Source organism: Mytilus californianus, unplaced genomic scaffold, assembly GCF_021869535.1.
Source record: "Mytilus californianus isolate M0D057914Y unplaced genomic scaffold, xbMytCali1.0.p SCAF_10, whole genome shotgun sequence".
In the NCBI taxonomy this organism is placed as follows: Eukaryota; Metazoa; Mollusca; class Bivalvia; order Mytilida; family Mytilidae; genus Mytilus; species Mytilus californianus.
Genome location: NW_026262582.1, coordinates 55,736,299 through 55,754,406, shown reverse-complemented (window position 1 = coordinate 55,754,406; position 18,108 = coordinate 55,736,299). Strand labels below are relative to the sequence as shown.

The 18,108-nt window shown below is 33.5% G+C and overlaps 1 protein-coding gene across 2 annotated transcripts in view; it reads left to right on the top strand.

Annotated features, from left to right (window-relative positions):
- LOC127718864 (neurobeachin-like protein 1) overlaps positions 1-18,108 on the top strand; it is a 406,320-nt gene that overhangs the window by 50,439 nt on the left and 337,773 nt on the right. The window contains exons 11-14 of one of the 2 annotated variants that reach the window (XM_052224913.1): positions 759-842; positions 10,214-10,312; positions 15,718-15,958; positions 16,984-17,087. In XM_052224913.1, the coding sequence (XP_052080873.1) occupies positions 759-842; positions 10,214-10,312; positions 15,718-15,958; positions 16,984-17,087 (528 nt within the window). Of the gene's footprint in view, positions 1-758; positions 843-986; positions 1,041-10,213; positions 10,313-15,717; positions 15,959-16,983; positions 17,088-18,108 lie in introns of those variants that run through there. The other variant, XM_052224914.1, reaches the window with a different exon arrangement.

The following is an 18,108-nucleotide window of genomic DNA, read 5'->3' as shown; positions in this document are numbered from 1 at the left end:
AAGGTGTACATGTCTAGCTGGCAGGTGTCTTCTGACCTTGACCTCATTTTCATGGTTCAGTGGTCAATGTTAAATTTTTGTGTTTTGGTCTGTTTTTCTAATACTATAAGCAATAGGTCAACTATATTTGTTGTATGGAAGATTGCAAACTGTACATGTCTGCCTGGCATGGTTCATCTGACCTTGACCTCATTTTCATGGTTCATTAGTCAATGTTTAGTTTTCTTGGTTAAGTCTGTATCTTAGAAACTATAAGCAATAGGTCAACTATATTTAGTGTATTGAATGATTGTAAGGTGTACATGTATTTCTTGTTTGGTTTATATGACCTTGACCTCATTTTCTTGGATCATGTTAAGTTTATGTGATAGTTGTAGTAAAGCTTTATATTTAGAACTATCAACATAATATCAATGATTAGTAAAGAAGGCGAGACATTTCAGCGTGTGCACTCTTGCTGGTTTTATCTTAAATATTATTATAGATAGAGATAAACTGTAAACAGCAATAATGTTCAGCAATGTATATAATTTTGTGACTATAACTACAATGTCAAGTTTAAGTTGTTATGTGAATAATGAAGATGGTGAAAGAATTAGTTAGGGTGTACTCAGGTTTTAAGATGATGAATGTAGTCAGGTTGTTTGATCATCCATACATCAACATTTTGTTTTAGGAATAAAATCTCTTGAGCAATAAACATATTTTCAAGATTTGATGCTATGGAAAGTTAACTTTTTAAATTTTTTACATTTTAGTTAACAGGCAGTGAAGGCCAGAATTTGGCCATGTCAGTGTTGGGAGTAATGAACTCAGTCCTGTCAGGATCTGTTAGTGCTAAGGTTTGTAGTCCCATGTCAATGTTGGTAGTAATGAACGCAGTCTTGTCGGGATCTGTTAGTGCTCAGGTTTGTAGACCCATGTCAGTGTTGGGAGTAATGAACGCAGTCCTGTTAGGATCTGTTAGTTCTCAGGTTTGTAGACCCATATTGGTGTTGGGAGTAATGAAAGCAGTCCTGTCAGGATCTGTTAGTGCTAAGGTTTGTAGACCCATGTCAGTGTTAACGTTGGGAGCAGGGCTTCCAAAAAATATTTGAGCCAGCTGGACATTTTTTTTTGTCATCCCGATTTTAATCCCTTAAGACTTAGTAACAAAAGGCAACCATAGTAATCAGTTGGGCATCATAGAAATTAAGATTGACACAAAAACGATATAATAACTTTTAATGCCCCGCCGTAGCGGTGGGGGCATTAAGTTTTACCCTTGTCCGTCCGTACGTCCCAAAATTGGTTTCCGTTCTCTAACTTGAGATTGCCTCAACCAAATGTTATGAAACTTATACACAATGCTTATTACCACAAAACACAGATCAAGTTTGAATTTTGGTGGCGTCACTTTAACCGTTCTAGAGTTATATCCCTTTATAAATGGAAAAATTGCAAAATTTTTAGTTTCCATTCTCTAACTTAAGTTTGCCTCAACCAAATGTTACGAAACTTATACACAATGCTTATAATCACAAAACACAGATCAACTTTGAATTTTGGTGGCGTCACTTTAACCGTTCTATAGTTATGCCCCTTTATAAATGGAAAAATTGCAAAATTTTTATTTTCTTCTTAATATCAAGTAATTTTTGTCAAGCCTGCGACTTTTGTCGCAGAAAGCTCGACATAGGGATAGTGATCCGGCAGCGGCGGGGGCTACGCGGCGGTGGCGGCGTTAGCTTACTTCTTAAAAGCTTTATATTTTAGAAGGTGGAAGATCTGGATGCTTCATACTTTGTATATGGATGCCTCATGTTACGAAGTTTCCGTCAGTCACCATACATGTGAACCTCCCGACGGGAGTACAATATCCCGTTTTCAGGGGTCTCCTCCCAACCTCCCGTTGAGAAAAAAATCCTGTGTATGAAATTTTTCATGAATGAAAAATTTCTGCCCAACATATCTCAGACATCTGGTGTAACTGACATTACCTGAAGTTATATTTTACCTGTAAATCAGTTAACATGCATAATTATATGGCTTCACTTGTCAGCTTGGGTGTCAAACATACTGGTAATCAACGATTTTTACCTCAGGCTAACTGCCGTTGTGTAATAAAAACTTTGTGTATATATTAGGTTACTTCCCTTGATTTATCCTGTTTTAAGTTACTTTCCTTTAAATAATGTAAATTTTTAAAAGAATATAAATAAAATATAAATTGAACAAATGATCATAAAAGGATGGTAATTAAATGATTTTAAATGTCTTAGAACAAGTAAAAAAATAATAATTTGAAAATTATTTGAGGGTTCTATACTTCCTTTTAAGGCTTAAATTGAAATTTATATAATAACTATGACCCTGGTTCAAGATTAAATGAGTTTCTAAATATGCAAATATAAACTAATTGCAAATGCAGATAGTTAAACAAATGTTCTGATTGCAATGCTTGTTCTATAGAATAATGATATAAAAGACATGAATTAAAAAATTTAAAGAACATATTAAAAATAAAGAATGTTATATTGAACATGTAGAAAATAAAGATATAGAAACTTTATAAGTACAAGGGTACTATAAACATAATACATTCGGATCGAAAGTTGAAGAAAACACACTTTTAAAGACAATTTTTACAGCACATGGTTACATTTACGACAAAAGTTATGTCGATTAAAAACCTCCTGATCTGAGTCCTAATCTCCTGACCAAAATTTCCCAATCTCCTGATCTGAGTTTCACAGTCCATCACATGTATGAGTCACATGTCCAATGTCCTTGACCTCATTTTCATGGTTCAGTGACTACTTGAAAAAAAAGTTAAGATTTTTTGTAGTGTTAAATTCTCTCTTATTATGAGTAATAGGATAACTATATTTGGTATGTGCCTACCTTGCAAGGTCCTCATGCCCGTCAGACAGTTTTCACTTGATCTCGACCTCATTTCATGGATCAGTGAACAAGGTTAAGTTTTGGTGGTCAAGTCCATATCTCAGATACTATAAGCAATAGGTCTAGTATATTTGGTGTATGGAAGGACTTTAAGGTGTACATGTCCAACTGGCAGGTGTCATCTGACCTTGACCTCATTTTCATGGTTCAGTGGTTATAGTTAAGTTTTTGTGTTTTGGTCTGTTTTTCTTATACTGTATGCAATAAGGTCTACTATATTTGGTGTATGGAATGATTGTAAGGTGAACATGTCTAGCTGGCAGGTGTCATCTGACCTTGACCCCATTTTCATGGTTCAGTGGTCAAAGTTAAGTTTTTGAGTTTTGGTCTTTTTTTTTTAATACTATATGCAATAGTTCAACTATATTTGGTGTATGGAAATATTTTATGATCTATATGTCAGTCATGCAGGTTTTATTTGACCTTGATCTCATTTTCAAGGTTCATTGCTCAGTGTTAAGTTTTTGTGTTTTGGTCTGTTTTTCTTAAACTATAAGCAATAGGTCAACTATATTTGTTGTATGGAAGAATTGTTAGCTGTACATGCCTGCCTAGCATGGTTCATCTGACCTTGACCTCATTTTCATGGTTCATTGGTCAATGTTTAGTTTACTTGGTTAATGTTAAGTTTATGTGACAGTTGTAATAAAGCTATATATTTAGGACTATCAACATAATATCAATGATTAGTAAAGAAGGCGAGACATTTCAGTGTGTGCACTCTTGTTAAAATTGGGGTTATCTTCCTTTGTCCATGATTATAGTTGAATCAACTACAATCAATGCTTTATACAATGCAATGTTTAATTTTGACTTCCACTGATAAAACACAGATAAGTTGAATTTGGGTAGTGTCACTTTAACCATTATTGCGTTATGCCCCTTTATAAATCGAAAGATTGCAAAATTTTTAGTTTCCATTCTGTAACTTAAGTTTTCCCCAACCAAACATTATGAAACCTGTACACAATATTCATTACCACAAAACTAAGATCAAGTACAAATTTTTTGTTTCCATTTTCTAAGTTTAGTTTGCCTCAATCAAATGTTATGAAATGTATACACAATGCTGATTACTACATAATACAGATTAAGTACAAAATTTGGTGAGAACACTTTTACCATTCTTGAGTTATATCCCTTTATAAACATAAAAATTGCTGAATTTTTCATTTCCGTTCTCTAACTTTAGTTTGTCTCAACCAAATGTTATAAAACTTATACACAACTGTTCTAGAGTTATGCGTGTTTACAAATAAAAAAATTGCTGAATTTTTAGCTCACCTTTCCAACGGAACTTGGCGTCCGTCGTCGTCTGTCATCGTCCGTCGTCGTCGTCCGTCTGATGTAAACTATTTCAAACATCTTCTCCTCTGCAACTACTGAACCAATTCCAACCAAACTTAAGCTGAATGATCCTTGCGGTATCTAGAATAAATTTTGTGTTTAATTATCTGTTTCGTCAAAAAAACATGGCCACCATGGCTAAAAATAGAACATAGGGGTAAAATGCAGTTTTTGGCTTAAATCTCAAAAACCAAGCAGTTAGAGCAAATCTGACATGGAGTTATAGTGTTCATAAGGTAAAGTGCTATCAGCCCTGAAATTTTCAGATGATTCTAATAACCCATTGTTGGGTTGCTGCCACTAAATTGGTAATTTTAAGGAAATTTTGCAGTTTTTGGTTATTATCTTGAATAGTATTAATGATAAAGATAAACTGTAAACAGCAAATATGTTCAGCAAAGTAAGATCTACAAATAAGTTTATATGACTAAAATTGTCAATTGACCCCTTAAAGAGTTATTGCCCTTTAAGGACAATTTTACACAATTTGTTTATCATGTTTTCTAACTTAAAAAATCCTCTCTTCTGTAACCACTGAACCAATTCCAACCAAACTTAAGCTGAATGGTCCTTAGGGTATGTAAAATAAAGTTTGTGTTTTATTTTCTGTTTCGTCAAAAAACATGGCCACCATGGCTAAAAATAGAACATAGGGATAAAATGCAGTTTTTGGCTTATATCTAAAAAACCAAAGGAGTTAGAACAAATCTGACATGGGGTTAAAGTGTTCATTAGGTGAAGTTCTATCAGCCCTGACATTTTCTGACAAAACTTATAACCCATTGTTGGGTTGCTGCCACTAAATTGGTAATTTTAAGTAAATTTTGCAGTTTTTGGTTATTATCTTGAATAATATTAATGATAAAGATAAACTGTAAACAGCAAATATGTTCAGCAAAGTAAGATCTACAAATAAGTTAATATGACCAAAATTGTCAAATGTGTCCTTAAGGAGTTATTGCCCTTTAAAGACAATTTTTCACAATTTGTTCATCTAGTTTGCTTACTTTAAAAAAAAAATTTCTCCTCTGAAACTGATGAATCAATTTCAGCCAAACTTAGGCTGAATGAGTTTCATAGTATCTAGTATAAATTTTGTATTTTATTTTCTTGTACTTCAAGAAACATAGCCAGTATGGCTAAAATGGAACATAGGGATAAAATGTATTTCTTTGCTTATGAAGAAAATATGACAGATACAAGGAACATCTCAATTGAGTTTCGAAGCCACTCATTAATATATATTAAAAAACAAAAATAATCATTGATGAAAGATTTAAGCAAAAAATTACAGGTGAGCGATTTAGGCTCTTGAGAGCCTCTTGTTAGTTACTGTTCTCTACTTAAGTTAGCCTCAACCAAATGTTATGAGACTTACACACAATGCTTATTACCACAAAACTCAGATCAAGTTCAAATTTGGGTAGCATCACTTGTACCGTTCTTCAGTTATGTACCTTTATAACTATATGCTATGCAAGCGGGGGCATCATCTGTGTCCACATGTGGACACTATCCACATTTATTTTATATATAAATTCGATGTTCTGGCGTTAACTGTTAAATTAACAGTGCACCATTCAAAGTGTGCAACATCAGCGTACTAATATCTGCCTTGGACTCTTTATTTGTGCAAAATTACGCTGTCAATAACTTCACTTTCGTTTTTAAGAAGTACATTTTCCTAATACCGGATGTTGACTTGACAACACGGACCAGAGACGGATATGTAGAATCCATGTACGTTTACAAAGCACAATTGAGTTTAAGTAGCTCTTTCCACGTTATTTCTTCAGGAAAATACTTGAAATGAACGTTAGATAAAGGTATCAATGATATTTTTAGCATTTTTGAAAATTTGGATGCATAACTCAGAGCTCCAGATAAGAATTCACAAATTGGGGTTTTTACCCACCATTTTTTTATGTAAATGGGTGATAAAGTTTTTTAATTGCATTATCAATTCCAATTCACCCCTCAAGCAAATATCAAATTGGGTTTTTCACCACCAAGCTCCTTAATGTATTGGGTTTTTTCATCAACACAATATTGAATATTTAGGCATGTTATAATCACATTATATCAACCCCAGATGTAGTCCAAATAATTATGACGTCTTCCAAGGCTATTTTAATTTTTTTCTGGGACGCCTTCCCAGAAAAAAATTAAAATAGCCTTGCAAGACGTCATAATTATTTGGACTACCCCAGATGTGTTTCCATCTTAAATGTGTTTCTTTCTTTGTAAAATATGTGCTAGCTGTTTTATTTGGTTTATTCACTGACGAGCAATTGTACATTTAATTTGTGTCCCGTTTTAAACGTTCTGTCAGTTTTGTATTTTCTCAAAACTTATGAAAACTGCAGCTGGTGTCACTAGTTGGACAGGAACTAATTGCCTTTCTAGATCCCATATGATCACCCTACAGTTTAATTATAGTTGGGGTAGGTGTGGCTAAGTGTTTAGATTTTTGTGTAATATGTGAAATTTAGGTGCTGTATAAGAAAGTTTTGCCAGTCCTTTCACCTATTTGCCAGATCTACTTTTTAATAAAAATAAAAAGTAGTTTCCAGATTTAAGATATACCCCAAAACCTTGAGTTTTATAGGGTGGTTTATAATGACGGAGACCACATTCAACTTAAAGTTACAAATAATTCTGCAACATCAAGTAAATAAATGACAATGTTATACTGCACTTGCCAATAAGACAACTATCTTAAGCATCTAGAACATTTAGACCAAAACAAAGAAAGTGTCAAGCTGCATTGACGTAAAAAAGGATATGTGTATCGATCACTCATCAACTAAAATGAAAAAAATAATATATAAACTGTTTTCGTTTAATTCAATTTACATAAATCTGGGTTAAGTTGTCCCTTATCAGAACTTTTGGTTTCCGATGCTTTCAAACTACATATCATGTCATAATTGATTTGGCCTTTCACTTTTTCCAACTGATTTCGTTTTTGACGGAACCCCGTGTATATCGCTCTAGCAATGTTCTCGTTATGGTACGCAAACACGCCCGTGCGTTCAATGGCCGCTTCCTAAAATCACTAGCTGAGTCTTGTTTTAATCATAACTTTCCCTCAGCTATCAAAAAGAAGCCGAAAACATGCTTCTATTCAATATTTTTACCGGACATTTACTTTCGTTTTAATTCATTGTATGTTATGATAAATCCCGAGCAATTCGAAAAAAAATATGACAACATGTCACACGCTAATTGGATAAACGCCGAGAAGATCGAAATGTTTTCATAAACACGTGTACCTTTTGAGCAACGGAAAATTCCAACAGGGACCCATTACAGCTACTTGATGCAGGGCTCTATTTTTAGAACGAAAGGACATTTCCAATAATAAATATTATAAAAATAGATTTACGCGACGACTGTAATCAAGTAAGGGTAAATAACGCAAACGATAGCGAATAAAAGCGTTAAGAACCCATGTTTTTGGCATATAATTGGGTTTTCCTTTGACTTAATTGAGTTATTGAACCCTGCAATGGGCAATTGCATTGGGTTTTTAATTATTTTTATTGCGTGATCACGCAAATACGCAGCTTATCTGGAGCTCTGATAACTAAATCTCACACATGCGCACGAGTGTACTAGTTCAAACAATGTGGTTCTGACGATTTATCCCTTAAAACCTTTATTACTACCCTTTTAAATTTATATCAAATCATATTTATATACGTTTTCTGATAATCTAAATCTTGTTGACTAAATTAATTAGATGCAAACCACTGAAATTTAAGAAAAATAACTTTTAATAGACCGATGATCAATGTCCATTACAAAATAGTTAATCTGTCTCCTGAACAGGTAAATTTCAGCTGTCAGAGAACTAATTAACCTTGATTGTAATGAGAGGGTATTAAAGTAGGGTTTGTTTTGATAGTAATTATTTATCATGTCACTTATATGACTCGAAATGTGTGGCTGTTTAAGGCAAAAGGTCAGGTCAAAAAGATCGCATAAACTTCAATTTTTTTTTCTGAACTATGTTAAATAAAAAGTCCGTTTCAGCCTTGGCACAATAAGTCATATATATGATTTACCGGACAATAAGATTGTTTTGGAATCCCTGGTTGGGAGTAAAAAACTCAGTCTTGTCAGGATCTGTTAATGCTAAGGTTTGTAGACCCATGTCAGTGTTGGGAGTATTGAACACAGTCCTGTCAAGATCTGTTAGTGCTAAGGTTTGTAGACCAAATTCAGTGTTGGGAGTAATGAATACAGTCCTGTCATGATCTGTTAGTGCTAAGGTTTGTAGACCCATGTCAGTGTTGGGAGTAATGAATACAGTCCTGTCGGGATCTGTTAGTGCTAAGGTTTGTAGACCCATGTCAGTGTTGGGAGAAATGAATGCAGTCCTGTCGGGATCTGTTAGGGCTAAGGTTTGTAGACCCATGTCAGTGTTGGGAGTAATGAACACAGTCCTGTCGGGATCTGTTAGTGCTCAGGTTTGTAGACCCATGTCAGTGTTGGGAGTAATGAACGCAGTCCTGTCAGGATCTGTTAGTGCTAAGGTTTGTAGACTCATGTCAGTGTTGGGAGTAATGAACACAGTCCTGTCGGGATCTGTTAGTGCTAAGGTTTGTAGACCCATGTCAGTGTTGGAAGTACTGAATGTAGTCCTGTCAGGATCTGTTAGTGCTAAGGTTTGTAGACCCATGTCAGTGTTGGGAGTAATGAACACAGTCCTGTCATGATCTGTTAGTGCTAAAGTTTGAAGACCCATGTCAGTGTTGGGAGTAATGAACACAGTCCTGTCGGGATCTGTTAGTGCTAAGGTTTGTAGACCCATGTCAGTGTTGGGAGTACTGAATGCAGTCCTGTCAGGATCTGTTAGTGCTAAGGTTTGTAGACCCATGTCAGTGTTGGGAGTAATGAACGCAGTCCTGTCAGGATCTGTTAGTGCTAAGGTTTGAAGACCCATGTCAGTGTTGGGAGTAATGAACGCAGTCCTGTCAGGATCTGTTAGTGCTAAGGTTTGTAGACCCATGTTAGTGTTGGGAGTAATTAACTCTGTCTTGTCAGGATCTGTTAGTGCTAAGGTTTGTAGACCACAACTAATGCAGTATGTATTTTCAGTTTTATATGAATTGGCCCTATAATGTATAGGTCTTTCATGTTGTGTAATTAAATCATGTTTGAGCTATTGTCATTGAAGCCATTGTTCTAATTCTTTCCAAAGGCTCTGTCCTCCCCAAACAGGATGTAGCCAGGTTGGCTACGAAATCTACACACACTGAAATATAGTTCCCATTTCTTCTCATGTCTCTGTAAATATGCACAAATGAACAGTGAATAATTTAAGTGATATCTTTAGAGGTGTTTATTTAAGTAAGTGTGTCATTAGTTTGTGTAAATTTTCTGGTCATTTTTTTAATTAAATAGAAGTACTGATACAATACAAAAATAATTGGAAAATGTCATGATATAAGAAAATTAATGTATTATGCATACAATAAGTCAATATATTTTTTTCTCAGCTTGTGTACCCTTGTCTTTAATTTTGGCAGGGGTTGACAAAACTCACTAGCCAAGGGCATTGTTAATGCTAATGTTTCACTAGCTGACAAGTATAAGAGCATACTTTTTACATTTTTATGTTTTTACTAGTCAGAGTTCCATGATGCATCATGAATGCTTATTTTTAACAAGACTGATGACACATTTTGACAGTAATTTTTAAAGAACAATTCACAGGGACCCAGTCAGTGTATTAACAATTGATCAATGCCAATACCCCAATGGATGCAATAAGATTTGTTACAAAAAAGTTATTAATCAGGCCTTGGAATACTATCTCACCCCACAATTTCTTGTAGGATATTTATGAAAAAGTTTCAACAAACCTAAAATCATTGTCCTTAGAAGATAAATATGTGCATTTCTTTTTTTTCAGGAACGATTTCATTTAAGAGTTGGTTATGTGAAGTTTGTGGAGGCTTTAAAAAGTCTTGGTCAGCCTTCCATAGATCTATTGAAAGCAGTATTAAATTTAGTGAGTAACATGCAGTATGCCAGAGGTCTAAAATAATAATTTATCTCCTGACATTTACAGATTTATGTTGTGAATATTCACTAGCATGGAAACATGTATTTTGTAATCACTAGCCAAATAATAAGTAACAGTTATGGAACAATCAAGTCAGTATATGTTAACTTTACTGCACAGCTTGTTTGACATTACTTGATTCTAATGATGTCAGGAGATCTTGTCAACAGATCAAGGAGCAGTCTAATTAACATATAACCACTTGATTGATCAACAACTGTTTAAACACATTACATCTTGTGGTTGATTGTTGATTGTGTCATTGATGATGTATAGATTATAACATGCCCTTTTCCATATTGGCCCTGAAATCATCCCGAGACTCCCATATCGGCCTCGAGGCTATATCCGAGGGATGATACCAGGGGCAATATGGAAAAGACATGTTATAATCTATTTATCACATATTTAAGTTCTGCAGAAAAGATAAAAAAGTTCAATTATAACAATTTAATGAAATATAACAGGTAAAATCTTAAAAATTTTATCACAAAAGGTCTATCACATTTTCAAATTTAGTTTTTTTATCATTTACTCCATAGAAATTTATTGTCACATTTCCACTTATTTTGGAATATGGCAATACACAAACGCGAGAATTTGGCATAATTGGGGCTAAATCTATAACTGTTGGTTGTGCATTGTTACTAGTTGCCATCGTAGCAGAATTCTCCTCATAACTTTCAATACAAGCAACCATTGCATCGACATCTACATTTGTTAAATCATCATCTGTTAATTGTTCAATATTGTGAGTGGATGTACTTGGCTGATTAGAGATATTTTCATGTTTATTAGTTATAGATCCTCGGTTACCAGAAGAGATGTCACTCAAAATGTTTGACATTTTTTCTTGCTGCTCTAGAGAAGCAGAGCTATATTGGTTTATAGATTGAACATTATGGTGTCCAGTCAACTACATTATCTGGGTAGCTTCAACGTTAGAATGTAATAATGAAGTAACTGTTGTTTTTCTGGCACTGTGGTTAACTTTACGGACTGTGAGACCTGCTTTCAGAGACATAGTTTTTGCCAAGTCACCAAGCTTGTTTTTCCCCAGTGGTTGTTTACTGAACCACAATGCTCTAATAGATGGGAGAGTGCTGTCAGGGGTAATATTGTGGAGTGTTGACAGATACATCCTACTGCCTGGTGTCAAAGTATCAACAGGCAGTCTTTTCTTGAACTCTTTAAATGCATTTACAGGACATCTTGGGTCACCTACAAAGAAGACCAATGATTAACCATACAAAATAAAAGAAGAAACTTCTTTTTTCAAAACATATAACATTTTTTTTTCAAATATTCTTAAATGTAAATTGCAGAGAATATATGTTTTGTTATGTATTAAGAATACGATTTCGGCTTTTTTTGTGTTCTGTTCCGATTGCTGCAAAGTAGTTTTATTGTAAGTTAATATGAATTGATATTACAAATAAATGTTTTTGTAAGATTAAAATATCATGATGTAATTCTATACGGTATTTACCTGGGTTTTCAAACATTTTAGGTGCAAACGACCTTGTATTTCCAGACTCCCCTTGTCTTGTTTTTGTCATTCTTTTAGAATATTCAAGATAGTGCTTTCCTTCAGATGTTGCTTTCATGGTTACATCACCAAATAACATATCTGTATGCTCTTGCTTCTCATTCCAAAATGGAGACAGTTATTTAACCATACTGTGTTTGTTAAGGCTTCAGGGTTACCTAAAATAACATACATTGAATATGAGGGTAGAATCTGTTTTAGCGGACTCCGGAAGTTGGAAGATGCACAGTTTATGCGCATGACCGATAACCCCAATTTACGTTGCTATGCTAGAATATAAACAGCGGCCATTGTTGTTACCACTTCAAAAGACGAAGATGCAAATGATTTTTAAAGATTGCTTTTAACTAGTGTAACTGAACAATTTTAAATAAATCTAAAGCACTTACCCATTTAAGCTTGAAAATCATCCAGACTAGAATTTAATGTGTTTGTTATTTCGTGTAGTACTCAGTTACAGGTTGCAGTTCACTGATGGTGATAATTTCTGTCGTAATCAATGTTTGTTTTTGTTTTTCTGGATTAGACACTTTTTTTATGAGGGTTATAAATGCTATGAAAGTGTCTTCAGAGCCGATTATATATTTCTTTCGTACACAATATTGACTGAAATAAGTATCATAAAGTGATTTTACCGTGCCGTATTTTGGTAGTGATTTTTTAAGTGCACGCCAAGTACTTTCAATGGTGTTTGTATGCGCTCCTGTTTCTGGGTGTACAAAATTCACGGAATGATTGACTTTCAAATGCTCAAATCCCTCTGAATCTAGACAATCATATGCTTTCCAACAGTCACTAATTATTGTTGTTCCTGGTTTTATATTGTCTTTTATTAATTTTGGTAATGTTTCTTTTGTTCGATTTTCCACTGTGGCAAAAAAACTTTTTTTGCTGTCTCTTTCAATACCTCCAAACACCCACTGACCTTCTACTTGATGCCCTTTGTGGTATTTTCTTTTCCCAAATTTACTTTCATCTATTTCAATAATTATGCTATCTCCTCCTATTTTTTCACTGTCTATTTTCAAAATTTCTATACAGACTTCACGGCAATAATTGTACTAATCTGTGATTGTTTGGTTACAAATGGAAAGTTCATGCTTTACAAATTCTTGGTCTATTTTGTAAATCCAGAAATACGTAATGAATAATATTTTTTCCAAACTTAGATTATGTACTTGAAACCAGGATCCGTTTCTGATAGAAACTTTTTTACTGCATTTTTTGTTACTGCACTTCCAATAAAAAATGTCGTTTGAAAAAGAACTGTCTTTTTCTTAATCCAAAATGTCCATGGCTACACTTTTTACATACCTCTCCAGTTAAATCTAGAATTAATCCTATAGAAATACACCACTGAATAATTTTCTCAATGCTTTCACAAATAATAAACAAATTTTTTAACTTGATCGGCATTTCCGTATTTACATTGTAAATTTTGTAAACAAAAACACAGCTGATTTTACGTTACGGTTGACAATGACGTAACTTATTTCATGAATATTCATGACGTAGAGGTCACCGATAATGGAATTTTTATCACGTGATATACCTACCTGAGTAACGGAAGCATGGACATTTTGTACACTTACCAAAACGTCTTTCTGTTAGATATTGTAATTCTAATTTAAAAAACTGTTTAAAACAACAGTTTTTTAAACAAAACTTCACCTGGGGAATTCGATTTTGACCTTATTTTTTTTATTTTTGGGCTATTTTCGTTTTTAACTTTTTGGCGCGACCAATCCCTATATACTATTATTTACTATAGTTTCCCGTACTTTTTATGGGGTCCGCTAAAGTAGAAGTACTCCGAATATGAAATTATGCGAAATTACATGTATATATATATATATTATATATGAGTAATTTATATTCAAGTTTACTTACATTATACAAATACAACTACTTTTTTTTCTTTTATTCAAAGAAATTCTATTAATTGAGAGGAGATTCTCTGGAAATCACTTTTTAATTTATAATAAAAAAAATTAGGCATAATATTAAAAATACAACTATAGTTATTGTATAACTGAAACTTTTGACGGACTTTAATTACTATCCCATTATAAAATGGGAACTGCGTTTTAACTATAAAATAAATCTTAAATACTTTATTAATACTTGATTATTAAAACTTACTTATTCCTAGCAGAGTAGTGTTGAACAAGGAATCAATTTCATCAGAAGTGAAGGGGTCTGCACGTCTTTTTTTGTTTCCAAGTCTTTTCCCTTTCAATGCTTTGCGCTTCACTCCTAGAACATTCCGAGAGTGAGCAAATTCCTTGTCCTTTATAATACTGATGTTGCTTTTTTCATTCAGATATCTATTTATGGATGATTGAATGCACTTTAGCGAATCTGGCTCATATTCTTTCTTATCTTTTGTACGTACGGCTATGTAGAATCTTGCCAGATACATATTCATCGCTTCAACTGGAATATTCTCTGGATTGCGTAATTCTCTGGCACTTTTTAATCACTCCTTTAGAATTTTAATGTCACTTTCAGTTTTTTTTTTGTGTTAGTTTTTCATTTGCTCTATAAAGTCTGCCGTATCGCTTTCCTCCACTGCATGAAACGAGCACCGTCATTGTTCTCCATTGTCGTTAAGGACGCAATGACGTCACGTCATTTGGAATCAGGGCACAATAACCAATAACCTCTTTTTTGCCCCGGGCAATTTCGAGGTTATTACATAAGCAAAACCCAACGTATTCGTAACAAATATGTGATAAGGTAAGTTATTTCATTTAGAAGATACTTAATATACTGTGAAAGTACTTTCATTCTTGTGTATCAATTTTCATGGTTTGAGCAAAAGTTAAATGATCGTGGGTTCTTAAATTCGTGGATTTTTTGTTTTCTGAAAAAAATTAAGTGTAAAATTTGAAGCCATCCAAAACGAAGATTCTTGAAAATAATCATTTGCTGCTTTATAATGATTTGTGGGATATTGTAAAGTAAGGTGTTAATTTTCACTACTTGTTTGTCTTTCATTTTGACAACATTCATTTAATTTTTCCAAAATGATTGCCTTAAGAAATAAGCTGATTCATCTATGCTAACAAATTGTCTCGTTTGAAAGAAATTTCAAAGTAAACATTTTAATTGTTCCACACATGTAATTAGAAGTCATGACACTAATTAACCTGAGATCTAATGATCAACAGATTGACTATCATCAAAGGTGTTAATTAGGCCATAAACATGTCACTTGAAGAAAAAGGTTACCTAGAAAATGCTATAAATGTACTTGAATTGTAGAATTAATTCTTATGAAATAAAAAGCAAACCAAATATGAAATTTTTTTTCGTATGAGAATTATGAGGAGATAAAATGAACACTTCATCATCGCATATCATCACTGGAAGTCTGACTGTCATCGATCAAACTAATTTTTCATGAGAATTAAAAGGTACAGTTTAGGTTTTTGTATATATATATAGTTCATAGTGCGTTTGCTGATATACGATGTATTCTCTAGATAATATGTCCCTATCCATGTAGTCAAACCAACATGGGGATCTTTCCATGTTTTGATTTGGACAACATTTGTTATATTTCGTTGGACACTTAAATTCGTGGATAAAGCCATCCACGAAAACCACAAAATTGGTACCCCATGAATAAAAGTACTTTCACAGTATTAAAGATTTTTTTAAACATCTCTGTTTTTGCTTTTGAGACTGTTGTATTCCTGAAGCTTTGGTTATTATCTTGATGTCAAGTTTGTAAGTTAGAGAAAAAAAATAGACCTTAGAAACAAAACATTAATTAAGATGTTTGTTGTTTGAATAGGTTGTAGAGACAGAATTTGATGGTACAAAACATCTGGTTGTCCATAATACACAGGCTGCTATTATGTTACTACACTGGTTACCAGATATACAGTCACATGACTTACAGATGTGGTTGTCAGAGTCTTTAGGTACTCTATGTGCAAAAACCTACAACAAAATGAATTGCTGCAGGGATGGAATGATAAGTGCTATACAACAGGTCCTAGAGAGGTCAAAACAGATTAATACCAAGGCTGTTGGTAGGTGAAGTAGTTGATTGTTAGGTAGGTTAAAACAGGGTAGGTAAAGAGATGGAATGATGTATGTTATGTTATTTGATACGATACCATACGATACTCCAGGGCTTGTATTTCCTATCATGATTTCCTTGATAGAGGGTTGCTACTCACAAGGAAGCTATTAAACCAAGAGTTCCAAGTGGTGAAGTTGAATTCATCCCTTCGTAAATTTTATGGACGCCATCACGAGTTGGTTGACCGTTATGGAATATCCGTTTCACAGATGATAGCAGATATGTTCCTAATGGTGTAACTAAAATCCTGTCTCCTTTTCCGGAATGTGACCTACCAAGTTAGACTTATTACCAGGTTTGTACTAACACGAGCAACACGACAGGTGCCATATGTGGAGCAGGATCTGCTTACCCATCCGGAGCACCTGAGATCACCCCCAGTTTTTGGTGGGGTTAATGTTGCTCAGTCTTTAGTTTTCTATGTTGTGTTTTGTGTACTTTTGTTTGTCTGTTGGTCTTTTTCTTTTTTTAGCCATAGCGTTGTCAGTTTATTTTCGACTTTTGAGTTTGATTGTCCCTTTGGTATCTTTTGCCTCTCTTTTATAGGTAGTCCAAACTCATTCAATACCTTCCATCTGAATTCTAAGTGTCAAAAATGTATAATATTTATTATTACCAAAAGGACCTCAAAAGAAAAGCCAAAGCACTATAAAGTTACTTCAAGTAAAGGGAAAGAGTGGCAATGATTGGTGCTATGTAAAAAGGCTGTAGATATGATATTGAACAAACCTATGAATCCTAGTTTTACCCCACAGTTTAAACTTTCAGATGGTACCATGTTTTAACACCTTTATCCATATATTTGTGCCAGATTAGACCCTTAGTACTTTAAATTCTTTTGATAAACTTACGGAAAGTGTGGAAAAGTTCAGAAAAAGTAGTTATCATAAAAGTATATCAATTATTAAGGACTAGGCTTCATTATAAAGTTGTAGCATCTTGGCTTACAAGAATGAATTTATATATTTGTAGGTTATTTGATAGGTTTATTAGAATGTTTGGGTACCAAGTCAATTACAGCAACAGAACTCAAGAAACTGATTAGCCTTCTAAGACTTGACGAAGAAGAAAACCAGGTATTGCAAATTTATATATGAACATGTTTTATATTCATGGAAAAACAAATGTGTCTTAAGGGGAGTTGATAGAGATAGTGAACATTTAATGTCGTGTGTTTACTAGTTTTGTTTATGACATCAAAGGATTCTTATCACAGGATTTCATATCTGAAAAAAATATATGAATGTGCAAAATCACCCATTGAATTTGATAAGAAAGAAATATTTTGTCATTTTTAAAACTACTAAATAAAAATATTAAACTTAATAAATTTAATATCGAAATTTAATTAAGGTTTGAAATGAAACTGTACTGCTGAGATGTAATCAAACTTTTATCGTATGCACATTTATCATTGCTTCCAAAAGAAATAATATGACTTCATGTCTTTAACTGCAAATACCAGTTTTATAAAATCTCAAAAGTCGAAGAGAAAATTTAATAAAAATTACAAAAATTCCCAATTTTGAACTTCATTTTTCGCTAACACAAGCACATGTACTACTGGTAAATTATTCAGTCAAGGATTTTGTTAACATAAATATCCTTTACTAAATTCTTTCATAGATACAAAGATTTGGTTTGGAAGTTTGACTGTACCTTTCATTACAAACAGTATAGCACATTCTAATTCGAACAGCCTGCAAATAGGTTTAACGCTGACACATTCTGTATTTCCCAAGTCAGGATCCTGTTATTCAGTGGTTGTTGTTAGTTGCTGTATATGATATTTGTTTTTCGTTTTTTGTTTTGTACATAAATCAGGCTGTTAGTTTTCTAGTTCGAATTGTTAAACAGAAGCTTTTTTACAGTTAACATTCAGGCTCAGCCTGAGGTTAAAGTTTATCAGTCATCAATGACTTTGTCAAACCTTCATGGAATTTTATGAAATTTTGACAGAAGCTTGATAATGACCAAAATACTGTATCCAGAGCAAAATATTGAAAATCTTTATCTTCATTTTCCCGTATTTACTGATAAATGGACTAAGTGTTTTTTTTACAGTTAATAAGTAGATACAGTCTGGGGTTAAATATT